This window comes from Strongylocentrotus purpuratus, unplaced genomic scaffold (assembly GCF_000002235.5).
Source record: "Strongylocentrotus purpuratus isolate Spur 01 unplaced genomic scaffold, Spur_5.0 spur5_scaffold_16, whole genome shotgun sequence".
Taxonomy (NCBI): domain Eukaryota; kingdom Metazoa; phylum Echinodermata; class Echinoidea; order Camarodonta; family Strongylocentrotidae; genus Strongylocentrotus; species Strongylocentrotus purpuratus.
Window position 1 is genome coordinate 30407200 of NW_022145601.1, and position 27484 is coordinate 30434683.

Consider the following 27484-nt stretch of genomic DNA (forward strand, 5'->3'; position numbering starts at 1 on the left):
TATCTACGGTATACATGTCTTTATTTTGCTGTTCATCTCTGGAAAATGATTCCTTGCCAGATATCTTGAGATATATTTTGCCTGATTGAAGTTGTCACAATAATAAAAAATGTCCACAATTGTCAACCTTGGCCCGTTCGTCAAGGCCCATTTTTTCTATCTGAGCCCACGTTGATTTGGCTTAGGATCCAGGGTGCCGCTATACCCTTTCCAATGGTGGGAGTGTCAATCCAAAATTTCTGACAAGACAGCCAAAAATTTTAACACTTTGAATGGGGAGGTCCCCCCCCCCCCAAGCCCTTTGCAATGCCCCTAGTTATCTGTTTATGATCCTACATCTTAGAACACCCGATAGGAAGCAGCAGGACATCTTCTCAAGTGATAATTAGATCATTCTATTTATGAACATCCAACCAGTAAAGGTAGCTGATGTCAATTGTATCATATTCCATTTGGCACAATTTCTGTAATTCAAATATGTTATTCTTTTCATTCCAAAAACAGGCGCTTCCACACTCCCATGTGTAACCATGGTGGCCCTGTGGTAGAGCAGTTGTTTTGTAAGAGGGAGGTCTCGGGTTCAAATCCAAGTAGATGCACAAGTGCCTTTTAATATGACATTGATCCTAAATCATCGTGTCCCTCATTCATGCCAAAGAGCTATACATGTACATGTACATGTAGGTAACATGTTGCCTATCAATATTCATAAATTGGTTTCCTTGTACATGTAGTCTGGTAAAATCAATATTAACAACATAACAACTTTTTCCCATATAATCTGATAAATATATATATATATTATCTAGTAATTAAATGTATCTAATCTAGCTAATGATAATAACCAGACAATTGGATAATAGGATGATAATTACAATAGTAGTACATGTGATGTAGGATGAAATATAAATGGAACCTTTTCAAATGTCAATATAAACACTTTGGCCCGAATTCACAAAGGAGGTTTGTCGACAAACCTTGGTTTTCGTACGTCATATGACGCGTTTTACGCGTTTTTTACAAACCTGGTTTGTAAAGAACAAAAGGAGGTTTGGCGAAACAAAAGGAGGTTTGAGCTCAAACCTTGCTTTGTGAATTCGGGCCTTTTTCTCTAAGCGTATAAAAGAACAGCCTCCCTTCCAGGGAAGTGCATGGAGTTATTAACAGGACCCTCAGTCAACATTTCAAACATGAAGCAAGATAAAAAAAAATGGCAGAAAAAAGAATGAAATGGTGTATATGTACAAACCTCCAATTCCTGTTCATCAGAAGACATTATGCTAGGCACAGAAAATAACCAAGCATCAAAGACAATGGAGGAACAATAGAATCTGATAAAATGACTGATCAACAAACAGACACTGTCGTATAGACATCAGTAGATCCAAGCATCCAAGTGAAGTAAGAAAACATTTAGTACAGTATGTTATCCTAGTATCATTCTATGCTGCATATGTTTATTACTCTCAGAAGCCTACCAGCAAAAAAAAAATTAGGTTATATGAAGTGAAAATTTGATCAAACTCTGAAAAATGATACGACCCTTGTTAAGGTTTCAAGCTGGCTGGTACAATGTAAATCGATTTAAAGGGGTTCTTCACTCTCTCTCTCTCTTTAATATTTAAAGTGACTCGGTAGCATATGCTGCAATCATAATTATAAACCTTTAGGTCAGTCAGGAAACCAATGACTTTTACAAGCCGATCGTCTATCTGATTATCAAGATATTTATGATTGAGAAATAGAAATTTCATTTCTCGTTATCATAATGGTTTTTATAACACTACAGTCTATTGGGGAAAATGAACGTGGGGAAAATGAACATGGTAAAACCGGTCACTCAAAGATTTTTACTTTTTTGAGGCACTTCATGATCATTTTAAGGTGCAATTTTTTTTAGGGCTTCAATATTACACCATGTCACAAAAACTGATAAAAACGAAGAGCCATGCAACTCAGATTTAACATTGTTAAAACGATGGAGGTAGTTCCATGCCGTAGGCCTATTTCAAAATATAAGCTTTAGATATTAATTCTGTAAAGAGAATTTGCAAGTTTAAATACACTCTCAATTTAATGTAAAAGTGACTTTGTAGTACACCATGTACACTGTAGTCTACAAGATGGACCCATACACGGTCGCATAAAATATGGTCGCACACAGATTCCAAGTCAGAGTTTGGTTTTTTCTCTCTTTTCCCTTCATACTTCGTATCCCTTAGCCCATAGAATGCTTGGAGATTTGTTTTTCTTTTGTTGATTTTAGACACTCTAGTTGTACATGAATTATTTTTCAGTGAACTGTGATTGGAAAAAATTAATCATATTTCCTTCAAAGACAAAATCTTCAATTTTCTAAAATGTTTTTGGAAAGGAAAAGATCCTTAAATTGATCACACCCCCTTTCTCAATTTCTTTGTGAGAAGGAATGTTGGATCATAGGGGTCACGTATGAAATCATGGTGGAGGAAAGTCGTCCTGCCGATGAAAGATGACTTTCACTGAGAATGTTTACATAGCTCAATGGAGTTCAAGGGTTATGTTATGAGACAAATACAAGGAAAGAAATCCTATTATCTTTCTTCTTTTTCATCATTTTAGTAAAGGGAAATATCAGAGTGGCATTAACATGTGTTCAGGTAGATAAGTGTCAAGCATCAAACTTAGAACTATTCAAGTATTCATATATATCTCCTTCTTCGTCATTTATTTACCTTTCATCCTTCCAATTTGATCTCTCTCTCGATCTCTCTCTCGATCTCTCTCTCTTTCTCTCTCTCTGTCTGTCTACATGTATATCTCTGCCTCTTTTTTCCTTCTCTCTTCCCTTTTTTGTACGATTTCCCCTTAAATACATGGTAGCTTGTAATTCATTTTAAAAATCAAACCACACAATGCTTTTCATGCACTTCTTTCACTCGATATAGATTTTGAATTTTTGCACTGTATATCCTTTTTATGCTTTTCCATTTTCTTACCTTAGCTTTCTTGACTTTCTTCATTGATGCTCTCAGCCTTCTCCATTCCGGCTGTGACATCCCAAGCTGGTCAACATCGTCTTGCTGGACATAGGTCAGATGGTCAAGAGCGGTCACTCCAAGCTTGTTCACAAACTCCTGATGGTAGTGCTGGAGGTCCAGGTCATCCAGAAAGTCGTAGAGGGGGCTCTCGTACGGCATGGTGGTCGATGAGGAGGCGGACGACGTCGATAATGGACAAGTGAGGTGCAATCACATCATACTCTGTACAGGAGATCAAACAAACATTGTCTATGGTTAATACAACATGTCTATTGACTCTATTTCAATGATAAATCTTGCGAAAATAAAAACTCAAGTTTTTATAATAATGATAATTAAAATATAGTTGACTGCCCGGCCAAGATTTTAATGAAACTGCTTTTAACTTTTAAGTACAAACAAATTGCCTCTAGTACAAGAAAATGTACAAGTATTCCTAAATGCTACATGCAAATGAGGTCCAAAAACAAAAGATATCATTAAAATATAACACTTTTGCTTTACCCACAATATAACATACCGGTATTATATGAATACTGTGTTGACATCAATAATAATTATTAACTTCCTGACAAGCAAACTTTTATGTACATGTACCTCTGATGTAACGAATCCAAAGTTCAACTTTTATCTGAAAGTCTGCCAACTACATGTATGACGTCTTAGAACAGGATAGGGAGCCACAGGTGGCCTTAGAACTAACAATTGTCTTAAGAGACAATGACCCTCTTAGAAGTTTAAATGATTTATCATCCACATTTCCACCTACACTGTATGGACTAAGCCGCCTGAGTAGATGGTCTGCCGAGAGCCAGAACAGTGTTAATTACTCTAGATACAAGAAAATGAGTTCACACAATTTGGGCTCTCCCCATAGAAATATGTAATCTTCCTTTACTTTTCTGTCTAACACCCTCCTTATAATTCACTATAATTATACTAAAAAGAAAAATAGAATGAACACCACTTTGGCTATCAGGACAGAAAAAACACAATCTTCTTTCTTTCTTTCTCTCTCTCTCTCTCTCTCTCTGCAACACAACACTTAAATCCTTGAATATAATGTATGATTTACAAATTGGAAGCCTCGAGGTTGTAAGAAACAAACATCTGCAAACAGAAATTAAATCATCAATTTTTTTCATTCATACAGATCTTCCTTAAATACCCCGCTTTTCCTTTATCCCTTTCCTCCGGACATTGTCATGAAAGCTTATTCCATAAATCTTGCCTCGTTTGTGGAAATCTAAATTGGATTAGTAACCATAACTGACATTGAATTAGAGTATCATCTCCAGACAAGAACCGGTGATTCATTGTCTGATAGCTGTGCCACAGTACAGAACACCTGCCCCCCTTGAGGCTAAGTGAATTATTCCATTGATGAGACATTATAGGGCCACTTTACACTTGCATCCAAGCACGCCAAAAATGCCAAACCGGAGCCTAAACCGCAAGTTTCAGCGATGTTTCCAAGTCAACTAGGCTTTACCTGGCAAAAATGCCAAGCCCAAAACATTCCAAACCAAAGTGTGATTTGTTGGCATTTTGGGGCCGTTATTTGGCGTGTTTGGCAAGTATAAACGCTCGCAGCTCAAACATCGCAATGTTTGTAACGTGACTATAGGAGCGGAGCCAGCTGTCATCCTTGGACTGCAGCAGCCACAGCGTTAAACAGCTGATCCATCGGGAAGACCGCACATGCGCATTACCAACCAAAACAAGCCAAAACATTACTGAACTTTCAGTCGGTGATGTTTTCCGCACAGGTGTAAACGGGAGCGCAAAACATCACAATTTTTTTAAATGAGGTATTTGACAATACAAATGCACCTACTGTAATATCTATAGCAATGCATGGAAATATACATTTGTGAATGAACAACTGTTAAATATCAATCATTCCACGGCAGATGTACATATTTTAATATCATCCAAGAATATTCTTTGTCTGATATACATATAGTTTTGTTATCCCATTTCTTTAGTGGTTAGAATTTTTAATCCAGTATCAAAGATAGAAAAACAATTAAAGTGCTTGAAAGAAATAACATATTACAGACATGTTACAACTAAGATCAATTATGTAATCAATAGCATAAGAAGTATTGCTCATTTTTAATGGAGACAAAAATACAGAGCAATGTTAGCTGCTCATTCATTTTATCCCATGCCTTTCATGCTATTTGCACTATTCTATATCATCTCTGTATTTATCATGAAATATAGCATTCCACTTTAACAAATGATGAATTGTAACATGATTCCAAACAGCTGCTTGATTTGAAAATCAAACCACTGCCACAAGTGAAGGATTTTAACAAGCTCAAAACAAGTACCAACAAATTTAGAAAGGAGATAAACTGAAAACTTCCAACAATGAACACAAGAGGGGGTACTTCTAAAATTCCATAAAACACCATCAACAACAATGTTATGAAATACTTCTACAGTATACACGTACAATTTACACAACCTACATGTGTAATGACATGTACATTGTACTTTCATGATTTCTAGAAATCTGATCTCATGTACATTCAGGTTGATTACTACCAAGTAATATGTCTCATCTTTGGTTGAAATTATGTTGTTATTCCAAATTTCAATGTTTATCCAGACGTGTCTCCAAACCTTTTAAATGTAATTTTATACTGCCAATGAATATAAATTCTATTTGCTCTACCGGTATGTTAAATTATTTTAATCATTTCACCTAAATTTCTACCTCTTCTTCTATTTCAAGCTTTATCTCGTATGTCCTTTTTATTTCCCTGTCTTTTGTTTTATTTCCTTGTTGATTGTGCCTATGTGTACAATGTTATTCTTACTTCGTATTATTGCTGTACATAACCAATCTTCAATGTATTGTATTTTAATGTAATTTTTAACCTTATGTAAATTCAATTCGTTTCAGCCTTTAGCTACTATTTTGAACGTATGTTTATTTGTCAATTAATCATTAAACCAGTTCAATCAATCAAGCTGATCTGACATTTGCCAGACATAGCAGCAACTAATAACTTTGTTTGTTGAGAACCAGATGGGAGTTACATACATGTAGAGTTAACACCCTTCTAGCACTTGCACAAAGGTTATTGACTATTTTTATTTCGATACACACACATTGGAAAAACGTACAGGTGCATGGGCAACAAAGAGGGCTGAAGAATATGGCCCGATGGCTCAGTAGTAGAGCAGTCAAACAAATGTATGTATGAGGATGTACATGTACATGTACAAATGTCATATTTCATTGCCATTTATTAGTACTTTTAAAAAGTAGGCCTACACTTCTTCATGCTTGAGACTGAATATATACACTGTAATAATTTCTTGTAATAATTTTATTACGTGCGAAGTATATTTGTATAGTTACCAAGAAATATGAATTATGTATGAAGAAAATGTAATACATTTGTTTATAAATCTTTCTGTTGGAAATGAAATAAATATGAATTGAATTGAATGGAACTGTACCGTAATGAAGATCATTGACAGTTCGTTCAATCAAGATACATGTTTTTATCATCTCTGATCAATGTGTTTAATAACTACCGGTACATGTATAATCCATTAATGTGTAAGTATATCAATAGAGGTTATCAACTCCTTCATCATCAGCACTTCAAGAAAACTTTTATTTTTGATAATTTTGGGTCTGTCATAGTCAATGTTTGCAATACACTGAATCTGTCTTGAATCAAAAGGAAAGCACTATACCAGAGTACATGGAGATCTGCAATGAATGTCAATCGATTGTATTGTCATAAATGTATTAAGTGGGTACAATGTACAACCTCACTTAACATGTAATTATCACATGTTTAATACTTCCAATTGTTATCAAATAGGACAAATATTATGGGTTGTCCTACCTAACAACACGTAATGTATGCAATTTGCATTCTGACTATTGAGAGAAAAAATTGTTTGTAACAGGCGAATGAAATCATTTGTAACATATGGCACTTAATAAAGATTCATGCATCAATTTGGATTATTTGTTATTTTTGTTGTCACATATACATTTTACATAAATCAGGGCTCCATGCTAATCTTTTGGATGGGGTCCAGATTAAACTTTTTACATTTTAAATGTATGAGCCCTATGTAAAAACTTCCAAATTCTGGGGAGTCAGGACACAGATTTTGGGTGCCCATGTGTCCCGGTAACATGCTAGTGTTTAGCCCTACAATGCAGTGTAAGCTCGCATGGAGACACAGATTTTGGGTGCCCATGTGTCCCGGTAGCTAGTGTTTAGCCCTACAATGCATAAAGTACATGTAAGCTCGCATGGAGGCCTGCCCTGTACGTATCTGCAGTTCACCTGAAAGGTATAGCTAGTATGCACCAACATCAGAGTTTCATTAAAAAAATTCTAATAACCTGCTGCTCTCGAGCCAGCCAGCCGGCACTCTACTCTAGCTTGGACTAATCCCATCTCAAGCAATGCTGTATTTTTTCCTCTCTTGGCCTCTCCAAAACGAGCCAGCGGGGAATCAACGGTTTCAATTTGATCTGGTAACCCCTCTCATCGACCAAGGGAATCTACCTCTACTACTCCACCAAATCTGATTTATTCCATTACATGTAGCCCTGGAAGCTTGAGCCTTGAGGGCTAGTTCACTGATGCAAAGGTCGGCAAGGTCTTGCATCTTCCTCAAGGCAATAAGGCTGTACATGAAGGCCTACTTCTTATTTTAATGAAATGCCCCCATGAGTTTTTGTATAATTTGTAAATTCAGAACATGTAGCTACATCATGTATAACCAAACTAGCATGATTTCTATAATTGTAAGGAGAAAAAAAAATATTTGCACAAAAGGGCAAATAACCATTTTTAATTTTTTTTTTTATAAAGTCAGTCCCTTAAAAATGTGAGAATCAGAACATTAGATTTTAAATGCAAGTTCCCATCTCCCAGGTTATAACCTACATACAGTACAGTATGTACTGCCTAATTGAAGCAGTACAGGATATTCGTTGTACATGTATATAGGCCCACGTAATGATGTTTATGAGGAGGATGAGGATGATGATGACTGATGATGATGATGATGATGATTATGATGCACGTATTTGTATTTGATAATGAAGATGATGATGATGATGATGATGATGATGATTATGATGGTGGTGGTGATGATAATGATCATCATCATAATCCTGATTATGATAATGTACAAACTCTTATTGTGCATGTATATTGTTGTAACGAGACAAATATAACTTTCATTTAACAGTATTTCAAATCAATGCTACAATAAGCCATATCATGCATCTCTCTACACGCCAGAATATGAAAATGTCACATCCCACTTGGGCAGGCTGAGGAAGGAAACAGGTATGAGTACATTATGTACGAACACTCTCAGAGGTACCAGGCAAACCTTCTTGAGTCACTGTAGCACGGCTAGCACCCTCCGCCTACAGGTTGAATAATTTGCTCACAACAAACAGTGGGAAAGTTCTCCCAAACACGACAGCACTGAGGTAGATTTTTCTTATCATCCTACATTGCATGAACTTGAGTACTTGGAAGACCTGCAATGTATTCTCAGCCTTTACGGTTTGACCTCTCACAAGACATACTTTCAATCTCAGGGGAGAGCACTTGAAACTTGAAAGTCATATTTCAAAAGAAAATCATTCTTCTCAGTTTCCGTGAGAAGTGTCAATTCTTGGATACCTTTTTACATAATTTGTTCCTGGACATGCATATCGTGTTTCATGTTGAATATAATATTCATTGTACATGTACATGTACATGTAGTCCTATGTAACCCTGTAAGTTGGGGCTCTGATTGGATCGGAAGATCGGAGCGACACCCTCGCACCTTTGATCGGTATCGGATTGGAAGAACAACCAAAAAAAAAATCGGCCGATCTTTTTTTTTTTTTTTTTTTTTTTTTTTAATGACAAAAATTTTCAAGTTTTTGGCTATCAAATGCTCAAAAAAAATTCATGGCTGGGATTATTTTGTCATTTGGAGTTGTTGTAGACCATGTTTGTTGATATTTAGTGCCTTTTCATGACTTTAAAATTAATAATATTGGCCTAAGTCTATTAAAGAGCAGAGGCAAAACATGCGGGCCGCCATCTTGGATATAATGTAGGTATTTTTTTTATTTTTTTTAATGACGAAAATGTTCATGTTTTTTCGGCTATCAAATGCTCAAAAAAAATCATAGCTGGGATTATTTTGTCATTTGGAGTTGTTTGTATGCATTATAATCAAAGATTTTTCCAATTATTTTAATTGATCGGCAATCGGAAATTGTTATCCGATCACCACTGATCGGATCGGTATCGGCGTCCGATCCGATGATCGTTTACAGGGTTAGCTATGCCTGCGATAATATTTTCATTTAAAGAGCAATCCAACCCTTGTAATAACTTCATTGGTATGGAAGCAGAAAACTAAATCAAGCCAATAATAGGGAAGTTAAATACAAAATCAATTATATTTGTTTAAATAATAAACGGGAGAGTTATCCATGACTACGCCACAATCAAACAACCAAACTTCAAATTTGAGATTCGCAAACATGAAGACTTGGTGATCTCATATTTCAAACAATCAACAGTTCCTTATCATTGATCTGATTGATATCAAACTTTTGCTATTCTGTTTATCTTATTTTTCTGCTTTCATACAAATGAGTTCCAATCCAATCCAATCCAATCCAGGTATTTATAAACATCAATATCTAGTTGCCTAATCAAAGGCGCTGATGAGACTGAAAAACTACCAAAAATGTCTGTTCATGATTCTAACTGGGGAAGACACAAAAGCAGTGACTAATTATAAGCAATCTGAAATAGGTATGTCTCAATAGTTGAGTTCTGAAAGTGATAACTGGTGACAAGAGCTAAGGATTTGGGGGAAGACCATTCCACAATCTCGATGCACAGGCAGTAAATGATCAATCCCCTAGAAGAGAGCGTGTTCGAGGACTCTCAAGCAGGTATTTACCTGCAGATCGCAAATTAGTTGGAGGGTTATAAACAGTCAACAAATCTGAATTTTACATGGGAGCATATGCATTGCCTTCCTTGTTGATAAAATAATTTTGTATTCAATTCTCTGTTTTATAGGAAGCCAGTGTAGTGCAATAAGTGTAGGGGTAATGTGGTCAAACTTTCTACCTCTTGAAAGAGGTTTGGATTTCCCTTTAAAGATAAAGACCAGTTATGGTCATGCGATTGCATTGTGAAAGAAACGTTGTGGAATCGATCAGAAAAGGTTGATCATCTAGCATCTAACATCTGCAAGGTTCTGGAATCGTCAAAATGATAAGAAATTTGGCCCATTCTTCGTAAAGTTACAAGCACTATACACAGAAAGATGTATATGGGACTACCCTATATCTCTCACAGACCATGAGAGAAACAAATTTACCAAATATATGAATTAGTAGGCGGTTTCCCGGCAAATTTTTTATCATCATGTATTAGTCAAAACATATTCTTTCACATCATTGGTAATGAGAGCTTCCATTTCATTTTTTGAAATTGGGGCATTTCCAATACTGGTCTTTACCTTTAAAGGTATCGTTTAACAATGTTAAATCTGAGATACACGGCCCTACGTGTTATCAGTGTCTATGATATGGTGTAATAGTGAAGCCCTAAAAAAATTACGCTTCAAAATGATCAAGAAGTGCCTCAAAAAAGTAAAAATCTTTGAGTGACCGGTTTTACCATACTCGTTTTCCCCAATAAACTGTAGTGTTATGAAAACCGTCAGGCGAACGGTTTTCAAAATTTGTAATTCCAATCATAAATATCTTGATAATCAGACAGGCGATCGGCTTGTAAAAGTCATGGGGTTCCTGACTGACCTAAAGGTTTATAATTATCATTGCATCATGAACTAAATCCAGAATTTTGTTTCAGAATCTGAGACAAAGTTACCGGATCCCTTTAAGAAAGATAAGCAGGTAGGAATGTCTTCAAGCATGTCATCTACAAAGGAGAGCCTCTCTAGGTATTCCATTCATATTGATTCCACAATACATTGTACTGGTAGCTGGAAGGCTCCTTATATATTAAAGCACTCAAGATGCTCAAATCAATATAGAGAACTGGTATAATTAGAAACGTTTTATCCTTTCATTCTCTTTTCAAACTACCCCTCTACATCATAATACAATGTACATGTACATGTATGCACAGCAATAAGCGAGTTCACGGTTGCAGTCTGAGCATGAGCAGATCAAGGTCATTGCAGAACAAATTGTGAAATACACGGAGACGAAATACAGGATACGTGCTCATGAAAGTTATGTAATCGTTATTCATTCTTGCACATTCAGTGCAATCCATGATACACAGGTGGAAGTATTCTTTCGAAGGGGAAAACAAAGGCTATGTTATATAGCACCTTCATCGCTGTAGGAATGATTATTTCACAATGTACAAAGTGGGACCTCTTCATGTTTTGAAGATCTGTGGATATTCGGGGTCATTGCAGTAATGTGCTAACCGTGAACTGGTCTATTTGTTAGGTATTGAAGTAATCCAAAAAAAAATGGATAACTACTTGCGCACGCGTACATGTACATGAAGCTGTCAGTTTAATTGGATGTACCGGTAGTTGAATCCAACACGTACACCTCTTTTAAATATTTCAGTTGCTACTTGTAGCTTTTTTTAGCCACTTACATTTTTGACAGGTTGTAAAACATTTCTCTGATAAAAATGGAGTGCCTGGTTAATAATAAATGCTCAAAGTACAGTTTTTGACCCTATGTGTATATGTACATGTAACATTAGAAAATTGTAAAATTAATTATTAATTTCCTCCTTGAAATAATTCACTATCCATCTTGATGCAAAAGGCATCTACCGGTACCTTTGATTAAGGCCTACAGGTGTACATCTACATGTACATGTACAGTATTTAATTACAATTACATGTTCATGTAGGATCTAAATATTTCCCTTGAGTATAGAATTGGTGAGTTTGTGCAGAGGTCCATTTTCATTTTGCCATTCCCGCAAGTACAGGAAGGGGGGGGGGGGTGCTCTATTGATCTATCGTCTAGGCCAAATTGAAAATGTGGGCATATCATGTCTGTCCAAAGATTCATAGACGTACATCTATCATATGTACATGCACATGTACCTTGTACATGTAACTTCACACATCATCTCTTCACACATCATCTCTACGCACATCTATCATCACTACTATCACCATAACATTTCTCATCACCCAAATGAAACGTGATATTCCTACCAGTCATGAGAGACTAGTAGGCTTTATTATTAGGGTGCGTTCATTCAACACTTTTTCACCCTAGAATCACGGTTTCAAAGACGTTTAGTTTTCAAAAAATCGCTTGAATGCACCCTTAGTCTACAGGTAATGTGTCACTATAGAGCAATTTTCACATCTTGACCTACACTGTACATGCAGGCTACACATTTTGTTCTTCCTTTAGTTTTTTGATAAACCTAAAGGATCATCACGAAAGAATGACACCCATTTTGATCGTATTTGCCATTGTTGACTCTCCCAGTTGGCCTTTAATTTTAGACATTGATACGGTAAGTAACATTTAAAAATAAAATAAAAATCTGAACACAAACTACACAAACATAAATTGAATTGCATGTTTAATATTGTATGGTTTTAATCTTTGCATTTAAATAAAATTTAAATAAAATAAAAATCTGAATACAAACTACACTACACGTACTCTATTATGAACATAAATTTAATTGCACGTTTAATATTGTATTGTTTTAATCTTTGCATATTTCTCAGAACTTTTGACTGCCCCAAAATCTCTCACTTTACTTGATTTTTATCGAAATAACCTTCCGAGTTGCTTTCCCCCTTTGAAACACATTCATGTGCAGAGAGAATAATCCTGCATTCATCATGCACCCATTAGTAGCAGCATGAATGATGACTAGAGGCCTTTCATCTGACATTCAGAGGTTGGCTAGCACCATTCTCACTCATCAATGGTCTGCTTCATTCACTTTCATAACATTCAATAATACCAACTACCAAGACCTTCACATGAATGAGAGTGTGGAAAGGGTCCTAACTTTGCCTATACATCATACACTTGCACAATATTCAATAATACCATACTCATTACTCAGACCTTCTTATTAATGAGAGTGTAAACAAGACCCTAACTTTGCCCATGTCTGGCTGTCTCTGCATCTTCCACTTTCACAATATTCACTACACACATCTCTCTCATTCTTAAGAATGTGAACAGGGTCCTTATCTCAACTTAACTCATGTTTGGCTGTATCTGCATCATACACTTTCACAATATTCAATTCACACATACTGTACATGTACATTTACATGTAGATATCTCTCTAAATCTAATATGAATGTGAACAAGGTCCTCACCTACATGTACATGTACATGCAGCCCCTGTCTGCCCGTCTCTCTGCATCATCCATTTTTATACATCTTTATATTTAGTAATACTCCAGTCCAAACCTCTCTCAAGAACGATTGTTATAAACAGGGTCCTAGCCCATCTCCATCTACACTGTACATCCATTTTCATACATAAATACGAGTGTGAACAGGGTCCTAGCCTACATGTACAGTAGTCCTATCTACATTATCCACTTCGCAACATTCAATGTACTCACATCTCTCTCACATGAATGACACAGCAGTGCTTGATCCAAGTTACATATGAGTGTGAACAGGGTCCTGGCATAGCCCTATCTACAACGTACACTGACCACTTCATAACATTCAATAATACCCAGGCTGGATCCACTCACATGAATGATGTGACAGTGCTTGAGATGTTAATGATGTGCATGTTTTAGGCTGACTCATGAATTAAAACCACAGAGAGACGAGAATGGCCTGACCAATGTTAGCCACCAGACTGCTACAAATCAGACAGGAGATGCAGGGAGGATTTACTGATTAGGGCAGTAATTTAGGGTGGATTTTTGTCTATTAGGTTCAATTTCTCTTCTTTTTCTCTATTTCCATATGATTGTATGCCCTACAATGTATGTACATGACTTTGCAATAGTACATGTACACCTGTACACACAAATTTATGTACAAACTAAGAAAATGAAAGTTTATGGAATTTCCGGTAGGTCTACAGAGCGAATAATATGCTTTTCACACTGGCAATATTTTCCTTAACCCCGTACTATAGGTGGGGTTAAGGGGGGGTCTTAACCCCACCTATAGTACTGGGTTAAGCCTATTCCACTTTCTGTTCACACTGGCTTTTACCAAAGTGGGCTAAAGTTGGCTAACCCCACCTATAGTACGGGGTTAACTAACCCTGCAAAATAGCAGGGCTAACTCCGCAATTGTGGTGCTAACTCCTGCTAACCCCGCAATTGCGGTGCTAAGCAAACGAATGAGAACAGAAACGAAAAATAGTCCGGTACTACGCAATGGAGCGTATCGCAGCTGGCCAGATGCGAAGTATGTCCTATCATAACATACACGATATCCGGGGTTAACGAAATGCAGTGAGAACAGCGGGAATTTTCTTATTCCGGAATAGGCGCTAGTACGGGACTAAAAACAGCGAGTGTGAAAAGCCAAAAAAATAGTCCGGGGTTAAGGATAGTACGGGGCTAAGCAAAGTACGGGGTTAAGCAAAACCAGTGTGAAAAGAATTAGAGAGGAGCTTGCAAGATACGTCACATTATTGCAAATTTGTGTTTCAAAAATGTATAAATTTCCTATTTTTAATCAGATATTACTCTAGCTGTCACTATTTTGTTTCTCTTTTTTTGTTCTCCTTTTAAAGCCAAGTTACTATCAGGGTGGCCTTCCTCTTTAATACTAGTAATTTAAATTATCTCATTTTGCAATTTTCATTCGGCTTTTGAAAACACTATCGCAGAACTTTGCAGAATTCAAGCTGATGTAGAGAACAACGTACAATGTATGAACATCACATGATGTCACCACCAATAAGTCCATGGGCTGGGGAAGTCATCAAGCTAAGAATGTGACAACTGACATGGAATGTTTGTCATCATCTTCCAGCATCTAGGATGCATACAGAGATGCTGTTTGATTTTAATATAAAGGCTCACAAGGAAATTCCAAGCTGTTTTGAGTCTTATTCTTGAAAGCAAGCCAACTCGCAGCCTTTTCACACACAGCTACATGTAACATTCATCATATCTAGAGCTTATTAGTTTAAAGCTGTTTAACTCGACAGTTTTAAACAGCTTTAAAGAAAATCTTCCCTGTGTGAACGTCGTTTATACGATGTTCGGACAGATACGAAGTCGCGATTCATACGCCGTTCAAAGCAGGCTGCAGATACGAAGTTCATATCTAGAGAGCTTGACATTTTGTGTGTGAACGGTTGTACATGTTTAAACTGGATGGAGCGTGCGCTTTGTCTGATATGACATGACCTTCAATGCGCAATGGTACTACTGCGCATTTTAAGAGCAGTTAATCACGAAACGATCGCACCAAAATTTTTGTGTGTGTGAATGATGTCGTATGTAAAGCTGATAAGTTTAAAGCCCGTTAAACTAATCAGCTTTAAAGAATTTTACTTGTGTGTGAAAAGGCTGAAATATTGACATTGCAATTGTGGAAGTATCATTTCACTTCTTATTCCAGCATAATGCGGTTAAAGCCCCTCTTTAGTGTTAGGACTCTTAGGAGCCCCAAGCTTACCATTAATTTGATGGAAAATTTTCACTTATTAAAATTGTATCATAATGTGAAAGAGCATGTCAATTAAAGACACACTTCTGCAAAGATTTCCCCCAAAAAATGTGTTTGAAGACAAATATTCATATAAAGGAAACATAATTTTGGTTTTCTGTTGTTTGTACACAGAAAACCTAAATGTGCATGTAGTATTCTTTTATCAATATTCAACTTCAAACACATTTGGTTTGAAATCCTTGCAGAAATGTGTCTTAAATGACATCCTCTTTCACATTATGATACAAATTAAGTGAAATTTTGCCATCAAATTTTTGGGGCTCCCATCACTTTAGAGGAGCTTAACCCTAAAAAAGGCCGGGCTATTTGAGGTCTTAGTACGGCCAGGGGAGGGCCATAGATCTCGGCCGCAAAGCGCCCGATCGCCGTGAAAATTTGCACACATGTCAAGTGGAGTGTATAGTAAAATATGATAATTTCAATTTTTGGAAAAATTCACTCTTTTGCATATTTATGGTAATTTATGCAAATAAAGTCATTAAAATCACAATTTTACCCATAAATCATATAATATTCATATTTAAGCATTCTTTTTTACTACACATATTCATTAGACCATTCTGAATAATAATACGACAACAAAATTTGGAAGAGCCAGCTTATTTCTTATGTTATCCCTTGTTTTGATAATTTCTTATGTATTTCATTGTTTTTTTTAAACTATTTCATTTCTTACTACAAGTCACCTATTTTGACTCCCAAAACAACCACCTAAACTTTAAACAAGACCCAATAACCCATGTTTGATCTGTTTTTAGGAAAAATGACTTTCCCATATGTTTTGTACACAAATCATGAAAATGAGCGATTTTCGGGCTGACATGCAAAGACAAAAGGTCACATGACCTTGTAACCGTAGGTCCGATTTTCAAAAAAATTCTTTTAAAAGTTGCACAAGACTCTAAAGAAAAAAGTCAGTGAGCGGCGGGGCGCCATCCGTATGCGTTCCCGAGTAATTAGAAAAATTGTGGAGGGGGGGGGGCCATAATGGCCCCCCCCCCCCCAGCCTTATTAGGGTTAAACTACATTGTACATGTATGTATGCTAAAAAATTGTTCATTTTATTTGTTGAATAGGACTGACATACAGGTATAAAATTGGACTTCCCCCCTCATCATAATATGAGCCCTTTGACTACTGAATTTTCTTATTACCATAGAATGAATACAGGAGCCAACCAGTCCCTGTTGGCAAAGGGTTAACTTCTTGGGATTTTATTCAACTTTATACCAATCTTTGTTCAATGGCTGGATCTGAATAGGCCCAACTTTCCATCCTTTTTCTTTGTAACACTTTGTAACAACCAAGATATACATTTTCTATATAATTTAAGATAATTTATTTTGCTAACTAGAAGAAAAGAAAGGAGAAACATTGTAGCATGATCTTCTCATTCCATACACTGGTCTGGAATATATTCAACTTCAAGTAGGTGTACATGTACGTCCTACATTTGTACACAATTTATTTTATCCATATTTCGTTTTATCAATGCTCAGAGTACATGAACCATGAAAAGCATCAATGAAATGCAATGAAGGAAAAGAAGACCGGTCTATAATTACACAGAGGCACTCTTATTGATTGGCCTTCAGTTTGTATTATGAATCAGTCTACGGTGTAAGGATGCAGGCTTACATAATCTCATGTATACTGTGAATCAGTCTACGGTGTAAGGATGCAGGCGTACATAATCTCATGTATACTGTGAATCAGTCTACGGTGTAAGGATGCAGGCGTACATAATCTCATGTATACTGTGAATCAGTCTATGGTGTAAGGATGCAGGCGTACATAATCTCATGTATACTGTGAATCAGTCTACGGTGTAAGGATGCAGGCGTACATAATCTCATGTATACTGTGAATCAGTCTACGGTGTAAGGATGCAGGCGTACATAATCTCATGTACACTGTATACTGTCAACAACTCAACATACATTATTATTATTAGAGAATGCTTATTGGATTGGACCATGGACCTACTACGTAGTACAAAGTATAGGTCCATGATTGGACTATTAAAGCCAAAACATGCTAGTACCTGTACTTGTAGGTCTATGTATTCATGTACATGTATAAATTGGTCACAAAATAACCCTATTGCATTTTGGGAGAGAGGATGACAATTCGATCACCTCAAAATCTTGAGTTCTATACATGTATGAGGTTTGAGTAATTTTGATGATTGAATGATTGAAATTTGAAATTCATTTCGATAATACAGTGTGGACAAGTACAAGTACAGGTTGTATGGAAGTCTATCAGCATGTGATGTGGAAATCAAGGACATTCTACCCCCCCCCCCCCTCTCCCTTCTCTCTCTCCCTACAGTACCCCTCCATGGTGGACATGCTAATTAAGTACATATACAGGGGCCTACATGTATACCTCCCCCCCCCCCCCCTCCCATAATTGTTTTCCCCTCCCCTAGAGCAAAGTGCATGTACATGTACATTGTACTATTGCATACACATTCCACATAACAATAGATACCTTTGACTAACAAAAAGGTGCTAGACCGCCAGGAGACTAAATTTCTGGGGGTGTGCTGAAGAGAGGGATTTACTGGGGAGTGGAAGGAAAAGCACCAATCTCCATCATGTTAATCATTGTATTGTTTGACATAACAGTGTAACAAAGAGTATTATAGTACATGAATGAATGTTTCCAAGCCTGGTCTGTATGATAACAATAGCACTGTGAAGTGTCAGATATTACCTAGATCTGTAATGCATAAATTGGCCTTCAGACTCAGAGGGTATTATTTTCTTATTAATTGATACAATGAATACAATCATTACAATGAATACCTTACAGGATGCAATCAGTGACTGTCCCTGATGCAATTTACACATGATACACATATTCTGAAATATGGGTACCTGTACATGAACATTACACAGAGGGCCGTTCAATTCATACAGTATGTGTAGGCAAATATGCAATTATGCATACTAGTCCACTGTACAGAGTAGGCCCTCAAAGGCACTATCATTTCTAATTTTCACAATTATAATGGCATACGACTTTTCTCTTAAAGGTACCATGTCCCTTTTGCAGCCAACCTCAAATGCTGTAGAACTTTGCAGGAATTATGAGTATGTCATGTATGTCCTATCTGTGAAATTTAAACGTTAGCAGTGTCCTCATATTCAAATTATGCAAGGAAATCCGTTTACTTGCTAGACTTCACTGTCAGACACTATTGAGTGACTAACTGGCTTTTTTCTTCTTTGGTAATAACATACATGAAAAGAGTTGTAAAGGGTACATGAGCATTTGTCTACATCAATAACCCACTTCTTGTGATGGCCAAGATTTAACTGATTGAATCTTTGCGCAGCATAAAACGTATGACCATTCAGTACAATGGTCTGAAAATCAAGACTATTACTTTTGGGCTCTATAGCCCTAACATCGATTTCACAACTAATAGTCATTATTTTCCCACTTGAAGACATTTTCAAGCCCCACCTTTTTTAGGGAAGTTTAAAATTAGTATTATCTTTCAAATGCAGTTGGAATTTAACTTTTTCATTTTTGGGGCCTGCAAATGGGACATGCATGTAGTACCTTTAAAGTTAACCAAAATTTAGAAATAATATTCATCTAACAGCTACAGGTGTATGCTGGTGTAGATAGCATTCAAATATGAGATCTCTTGTTCACTGTATATGCAGAGCCCGCAATAATTTTGGAAGCCTCTGTGCCACAATGTCCCTTTTCTTTCAACAGACTGGCACCTTTTCAGAAGAGGAATCAGTGAGTGCCATTCTTCTGAAGTAGGGATTTAGCTCAATTTTTGTTGGATTAAAGAGTGTAAAGGTACTTTCAATATGAATAAAAAACGGGGAAAAGGAAGAAAAAAAGGAAAAAAGAGTATTTGTCAGGCCTTGAATGCAGTGTTTATCACACTTCTATCCTACTACTGAGGTTTACTCTGTTTGGAGAGCCAAGTAAATAAAGCTACAAAACACAAACTTTGTCAACATCAGGAGGAAAAGAGGGGGCATTGTTTACTTTTTCTCTCCACATGACAGACCACTAACAACAGGATGTTTCATGAACTGTATCTCCTACAATATATCTGCACGAATGTAAAATACAATTGACAGTGCGTTCAGCCTACCACAATTCATTATGATAATCGTATTCAAATATTTCAAAATTATACTTTGTCTTTATACCTTATTTCTAGTCTGAATGTTAAAAAACAAAACATTGTACAGCAAAACGCATGTTTGAATACGTTTCAAACGTAAAAAGACTTGATAAAGAAAAGTATTCCTTTCTAGTCAGGAAAAAATCGTTCTAGTCAGTTCAAAATCATTTTACTGTGTGGAGCTTATCGTGACTGCACACATACATGTATGACTGGCCAGCTGTCGTCAATTCAACTCTTTAAAGACAATTTCTTTATAATTTTATACGATCATTATAATGTTTTCTAGTCAGTACACCCCTTTACTATTGAATGATTAACTTTTTATCATACAGTCTGAACAAGCTTTTAGAATAACCAAGTGTGGTGAAATAAAACAAACCACAGATAATCTATAATCAAGGTTTATGACTAATGACAGATTTACATGTACATGTACATGTACATGTACATGTAGGATAAAACTTAATTTATCAAAACTGAATGCTAATGAACCGTCAAACATTTAATCATTTATGCTCGAAGAAATACACACACATTTGTGCTTTTCTGCAGGAGCACCATTAAAATTAGAAAATAGGCATTTGTTGATGGTGTAGGGCAAATCAGACACGCTCTATTACACTCAATTCCATTGAAGTGTAAACACATTTTAATTCCATCCACCTGTAAAGCGCTGTGCTCAGTCCTGATAAATTATAGATTAGATCTAGAGTTTTAGCTAAATTGGGGATTCAACTGCAATCACATGCAGGTCATTACAGCTCTGTTGTCATCTACATGTACATATAATTATACACACATTTTATAGCACCGCAGGAGACGCTCTGGAAAGAGGCCACACAATGGTAGGCCTACATACAGTGTATGTTTTTTTTCTTTTAATATTTAAAACAAAGTACAAAAAATACAGATGTTCTATGAGAAAAACCTTGCCACTGTTGAAAATGTAATTGAAAGTAATTTATAAGCATGTACAAATATACCCTGTACTACCGGACATGTACAGTATACAGTCTGTACCGGGTATGTATTTATTCATTCAAGTGTACCAATTGAATCCCCTGCTTGTTACTTTGTATGCACATAAACAATTTTTGTGCCTATTATCATCAGTATGGAGGCCAATAAAAGCTTTTTGTTACTTATACACATTCTGATTTTGAGTGCCAAATACAGAACCCTGCCACTGTGCATAAAAAGAGCAAATAACTCTTCTACAAATATTGAAGTAATCACATGTCTAAGCAAGTACCCTTTACCCCTGTACCATTGAAAAGTCGATTTACACGCTTATTGTATCCATAACACAAAATGAAACTACACATAGATTTAATTTCATTGACAGCTTGAAAGGAGACCACACCTACACATACATGTACATGTACATGTACATGTATGTGTAGAGACACAAGAAAATGAGAGACTGGTTTCTTTTTCTTTTAAGTGCCCATAAAATTCCCTAATTTTTCCCTCTGATTTGAATGATTTTTTTTTTTAATTCCTTGACTTTCCCTGACTGGAACAAAAGCTTTCCCAGTCCTCCCCTGATTTCCAGGACAGCTGAAAACCACGCTAAATTGTTTCTCAGTGAGGAAACTGAAGGAAAATGCTGATCCGATTCAATAAAATCAGTCTATAGATCAAGGGCTGATCAAGGGAAACACGATAAGGTCTGTTCCGAACTCAAAATAGTTGAAAAGTCAGAAATGGTCAGAATATTTCAAAATTGGATTCCTCCCACTTCCAACTTTTCAAGGTTAAAAGAGTTATGATACAGTTGTAAATAAATACAGTTATTTCTTTTTAAAGTCCAAGAAGAGCTCTAATCCATGTCAGGAGTATACGCACTTTGCAGTTTCTACCAAGAAGCTTACAATGATTGAAGGAGATGTGACTTTCCTACATGTAGTTTGAGGCTACTTCGTTCTACACTATTGGTATTCATGGATACTTTGCAAATATTCATTTAGAAAATTAAAGCTATAAAAAGCACAAGGTACAAGTAAATTTACTGTCAATTTTCAACTTGAAGTAAGCCCATTAAAAACAGGCATAAAATGATCTCTGAACCTAGCAGTGGCATGGAAATGAATGAATCACAAGATAATGTGAACAAAGGTGAATAATAATTGGGCCTCTCTCAGTTTTCCACCTCCAAATTAACATTTCTTGGATACTGACAACATCACTTTCAAAATCATTTAAGGAGCCAAAGGTCAGTAATTAAAGGGAGATAATGGGAATTCACGGAATTGGTTTAAACAGTTGGAAGATTATCTGTCACAATGGCAGTAAATCAATCCTTCCTCTTTCGCTTCAATCAGTTCAGGAGCTGCGAAGAAGATCCTTTTAAGAAGCTATTGACCAGATGGGAAATGACTCCAATCCTGCCAAACGGAACCAATTCATCAAACATTATACCCCTTACATCCACTCTTGCCATAGTATGGGGTCCCCCTGGAGTGTCCCTCAACTCCAAGCCACCAACAATCTGTTTTGCAGTGTTCCCTGATTGTGCCAAAGAGTGATTCAGCCTTTTCAGTTTGGGATGTGTTATGTAATTGTGTGGCTATTTCTATTAAAGGGATCCGGTAACTTTGTCTCAGATTCTGCAATAAAATTCTGGATTTAGCTCATGATGCAATAATTATAAACCTTTAGGTCAGTCAGGAGCCCCATGACTTTTACAAGCCGATCGCCTGTCTGATTATCAAGATATTTATGATTGGAATTACAAATTTTGAAAACCGTTCGCCTGACGGTTTTTATAACACTACAGTCTATTGGGGAAAACGAGTATGGTAAAACTGGTCACTCAAAGATTTTTACTTTTTTGAGGCACTTCTTGATCATTTTGAAGCGCAATTTTTTTAGGGCTTCAATATTACACCATATCACAGACACTGATAACACGTAGGGCCGTGTATCTCGGATTTAACATTGTTAAACGATCCCTTTAAAGTAAATGCACCACAGAGCTAGACTGTGAATACTCTACGCCTACTTCTTGGACTCACTCAATTAAGTCTCACTACTGAACATGTACCTATGTGTGTGAAGGCCTATTAATGCAATATTCCCGAAGTGTACTAAAAGCATTCAGCATAGAGTTCACAATAGCTCAAAATCTTTAGTCGATCAGGCAAGTTCAAGGCTGGTTTGGGTTCCAAGCTATAGCACTACCGGTAGACGTAACCCATCTTTCAAAAGTGCAAAAAAAAATATCTTTGACTTCAATTCACCAAATGATGTTTAAAGATTCCTGATAAGGCCAAATAAAAAACAAATCATGTTTATTGTTTTTGATTTATTTTAATTTCAGCACAATATATTTTTTATTTAAAACAAAATTTAAAAAAAAAAAAAAAAATTTAAAGGAAAAAATGGGGAAAAAGGGAAAAAAAAGGAAGCTGGCAGGACGCTAAACATGATTTTTTTTTAATTCTTTGGCCTTATATCTCTCAGAAATCTTTATGACACAGACAACAAACCATCAACCCAATACCACTTAAATTATGAGCCCAAATCCATAATACATGTAGGCCTAATACAATTTACAAAAATGATATTATCACAAACAAAACGTGGTGTGTAGAGATGCAGATAAGAATCTACACCAACCTAAACACTTTTGGCGCCAGTGTAGTTCCGTATCCATTTTTTTCGCAGTTTAATAATCCATTCTTAGGCTTAGCAAAGGAATTTTAGCCCAATTTTTTACTAATTTGAATCATAATCATATAGATCTAGAGGTCTAGGGCCTTTTGCATTTTCCACCTGAATTTGGATCACATCCGACATCGGGAAACCTTCGTTTAGGGCTTAGATGTCGACGTCGTTGCTCAGTACCATCTCTACGCTATAGCTCTGCACCTCAAACTGAAGCTATCAGTCCAAAATTATGCACATTTCTCGCATGCACGATACCATAAACCATACGAGAAGTTTGCATAATTTTGGACTGATACTGATAGCTTCAGTGTGAGTTGCAAAGCTATAGCGTAGAGACGGTACTGAGCGACAACATCGACATCGAAGCCTTAAACGGAGGTTTCCCGATGTCGGATGTGATCCAAATTCAGGTGGAAAATGTGATATAGATGTCTAGATCTAGATCTAGGTCTAGATCTAGACCCCTCTATGTCTAGATCTAGAGTCTAGACCTAACCGTTAGTGTTAGACCTATGAATTAAAATTAGTAAAAAAATTGGGCTAAATTTCCTTTGCTAAGAATGGATATGAAACTGCTAAAAAAATGGATACGGAACTACACTAGCGCCACACTTTTTGTTGTTGTTATGATTATTATTTTCATATTTCTTGATTGTTGATGAATATGTTTGAACATCTAACTTTCAGAATTGGTTGAAACTTGAAGTGAAATCAGTGAATCCTACCAATCTGTTTTTCAGTTTATTCGCCGCCATTAGGATAAGAAATAGGGGCGATGAAACTAAGGATTAACTTACGGTAATGTGTAAGGGAACATGCGAAAAGCTGTGACACTGAATACCTGAAATGAATACAGACAAGATAAATCACTAGAATAGACAAACCTAGACGGAAATAACCGTCTGATATGGGTCATTTCTTTAATAAAACTGACATTTGTTGACATTGACAGAAATAACCATCTGATATGGGTAATTTCTTTAATAAAACTGACATTTGTTGACATAGAGGCGGTCAGAGGAGCCAGATGCAATCTCAGCGGAACCACCGTCGATATCAGAGACTGAAGCTTTCGGTCTAAGGGCGCGTTCATGCTTGATTTTGACGGCCAGAATCAGGCATCTGTTACGCGTTTAGTTTAAAACACGCTTGCGTTCATGCTCACTTTTGTAGAATCACCGAAAAACGGCGATCACGATCGCCGATCGTAAACTCACAAAAAGATGCGTTTACAATTTGTAAACGCGTTTAAATGGGGTCAACGCACTGACCTCTAGTGGGTCTACGTAGCATGCGCACACAGGTTTGCGAATCCAGCTGAAGGCCACCCAAGGAGAATTGCCTGGAGAAGTAAGCATGAACACTACATCGTGGAACTGCGATCACGATGAGCGTTTCAGATCGCTCATTCTGCCTTCAAATTTAAGCATGAACGCAGCCTAAGACAGACCTAGCATTGCAAATTAATTGAATAATTTTGTTGACACAAATTATAAGGGAAAGACTTCTAAATCTAAGTTAACCTCTCAATAAAGCATAAGACTTAAAGTTAAAGCAAAATTAAAAAACTGCCATTCTCCCTCTCACCTTCCTCATCACACAGTATGATCTGTCTCGTTTATAATTACCGGTAGGCCCCCTATAATAATATTTAAGTTTTATTGTAGACCTAGATCTAGATCTACATTTGTAATAGGCCTAGGCCTAGACCTCTAGATCTACTATCTGTATAGCCTCCTAGAAAGTGTACACTTGTCTTGTCGAGTGTTGTCTGCACCTTCACCTGCTGTCACAACACATCCCATCTCTGTATAGCTTGGAAAAGCTGATTCAGGGATTACCACATCAAGTATCAAGTAAATCTAGGCCTATCTTGATCTTGTTGATCACCTGATGCAACACGCGTACGACTACGGCACCTCCGTGGCACCATCTCGGAACAATCACACCCCCGAGACAAGAGCGGTAGCAGCTCGCGTAACTTGGTAAGCTCGGGTAGCCCCGCAGCCCCACAAGGCCAAGGCAGGGGGAGATCGAGATAAGTGCGATAGGATAGCTGAGCTGGGTAGCGAAGAAAAGTCAAAGATGTTCTTACCTTAAAAATCTTTACAAAATGATGATCTTCTGTAAACTGCTCAAAAAATGGTTGTCAGGATAACTGTTGAATACAATGATATATGTCGATTAAATCCTTGGCAGTAAACTCCGCAGAAATGTGATATTTTATCTGCCAAAGTAGTCTCCTCTAGATCTAGTCAACTCGGTTGGCAGTGATAAGTTACACGTAGTTGGCGCACTAGCACTATATTCTCTAGTGTCCCTATATTCTCGGTCCTCTAGCTCTCAGCTAGCTCAGCTCACTGATGTACTGTAGCCATAGAACATTATGACTATAGCCTACTAGAAATAGAGAGCTAGAAATTAAAGGTACATCAAATTCTGTAGAACTTTGCAGGATATCCGGATATGTCTCACATGTCCTATCTGTAAAGCTTCTTCCCTTTTTCACCTATGAATACGCCCCTTTTCATTTCTCATAAGTGCCCCTTTTCATTTTTGGTAAATAACCATTTTCACTTCAGATAAGTGCTCCCTTCACATCCGATAATTGCCCCAATTCAAATATAATAACTGCCCCTTTTATTTCGACACGGGCCCCTTTTCCTTTCTAATAAATGCTCTTTTTCCTTCTTATACGTGCCCCTTCTCCTTCTCATAATTACCCCTTTTCATCTCTGATAAGTGCCCCGTTTATTTTAACATGTCGCTCTTTTTCTTTTTAATAAGAGTCACTTCCCCCTTTTCATAAAAGCGCACTTTCACCTTATATATATGCCCCTATTAAAATCTGATTGGTGCTCCTTTTCTTTCTCATAAGTGCCACCTTTTCATATTTGGTCAGTACCTCTTTTCAGCTGCGATAAGTGCCCCTTGTCAATTAGTCACCTCTGATAATTTTCATGTTAACAATGATATATGCCCCTTTTCCTTTTTAATAAGGGACCTATCCCTTTTTCTTAATTGCCTCCAGTCTTTTCAACTCTTATAAATGCCCCTATCAAAAATATGATGGATGCCCCTTTTCCGTTGACAAATGCCCATTTCCCATTCTCATAAGCGCCTTTTTCATCCCTAGTGCCTTTTCTTACAGGGGTAAAATGTGTCCCATTTTCACCTCTGATAAAAACCCTTTGTACTTTGACACTTGCTACTTTTCTTTTCTAATACGTGTCCCTTTCGATAAGTGTGCCATTTTCCTTTCATCGTTATTAAAAACGTGCCTTTAATTTAAAGCGTCTAAGAGCAAACCCCCCCCCCCCTACAGCTCGCTCGCATTTATATATGATAGAATTATGTTACTAATCGGAGTTTTTTTTTTCTTCTGTCTTCCGTTATAAGAAAGTCCTTATAACCCAATCCGGATTAGGTCAGGGTTTTTTCCTCTTTATAAGATGTAATTTTTCGCACGCTCGCAAAAGAATGTTCAACCAATAACACCCACTGCAAAGTATGATGCGTTAAGAGAAACATAATTGAAATCAACCCTGATAATGAAATCACAGTGTAGGGTATTAAAATACCATTTCAAGAAAGTTTCCTTTTTTGTTGATGCCCCCCCCCCCCACTTTGAAAGTCGCTCGACCGCCCCTTCCTACAGTCATACCTGTAATGTCTACTTTAACTGACGGTCTCTCGTATGGGATCCTGTATTAATAGAACCAACCATTATTTTATTTGTTAAAGTTTCGTTTGTGACACTACTTTGAGCTAATCATAATTTTTATATTCAATTATTTGGACATTAATCTTTCTTTTTTTCTCAATCAAAATATTTAGTTGGAAGTCCAATGTTTGTTCCCTCTCCCCCGGTGGGGGGGGGGGGGGGGTGCTCAC

The 27484-nt window shown here is 36.8% G+C and overlaps 1 protein-coding gene across 7 annotated transcripts in view; it reads right to left on the reverse strand.

The window, feature by feature from the left end:
- LOC587777 overlaps positions 1-25886 on the reverse strand; it is a 132835-nt gene extending 106949 nt beyond the window's left edge. For 4 of the 7 annotated variants that reach the window (XM_030987257.1, XM_030987256.1, XM_030987255.1 and 1 more), the window contains exons 1-2: positions 25686-25883; positions 2979-3242 (exon numbers count right to left, since the gene is read on the reverse strand). In XM_030987257.1, coding sequence (XP_030843117.1) covers positions 2979-3179 — 201 coding nt within the window. In that variant the 5' untranslated portion in view covers positions 3180-3242; positions 25686-25883. Of the gene's footprint in view, positions 1-1249; positions 1395-2978; positions 3243-25685 lie in introns of those variants that run through there. The other 3 variants (XM_030987258.1, XM_030987261.1, XM_030987260.1) reach the window with 3 other exon arrangements.
- Between the last annotated feature and the right edge of the window lie 1598 nt (positions 25887-27484).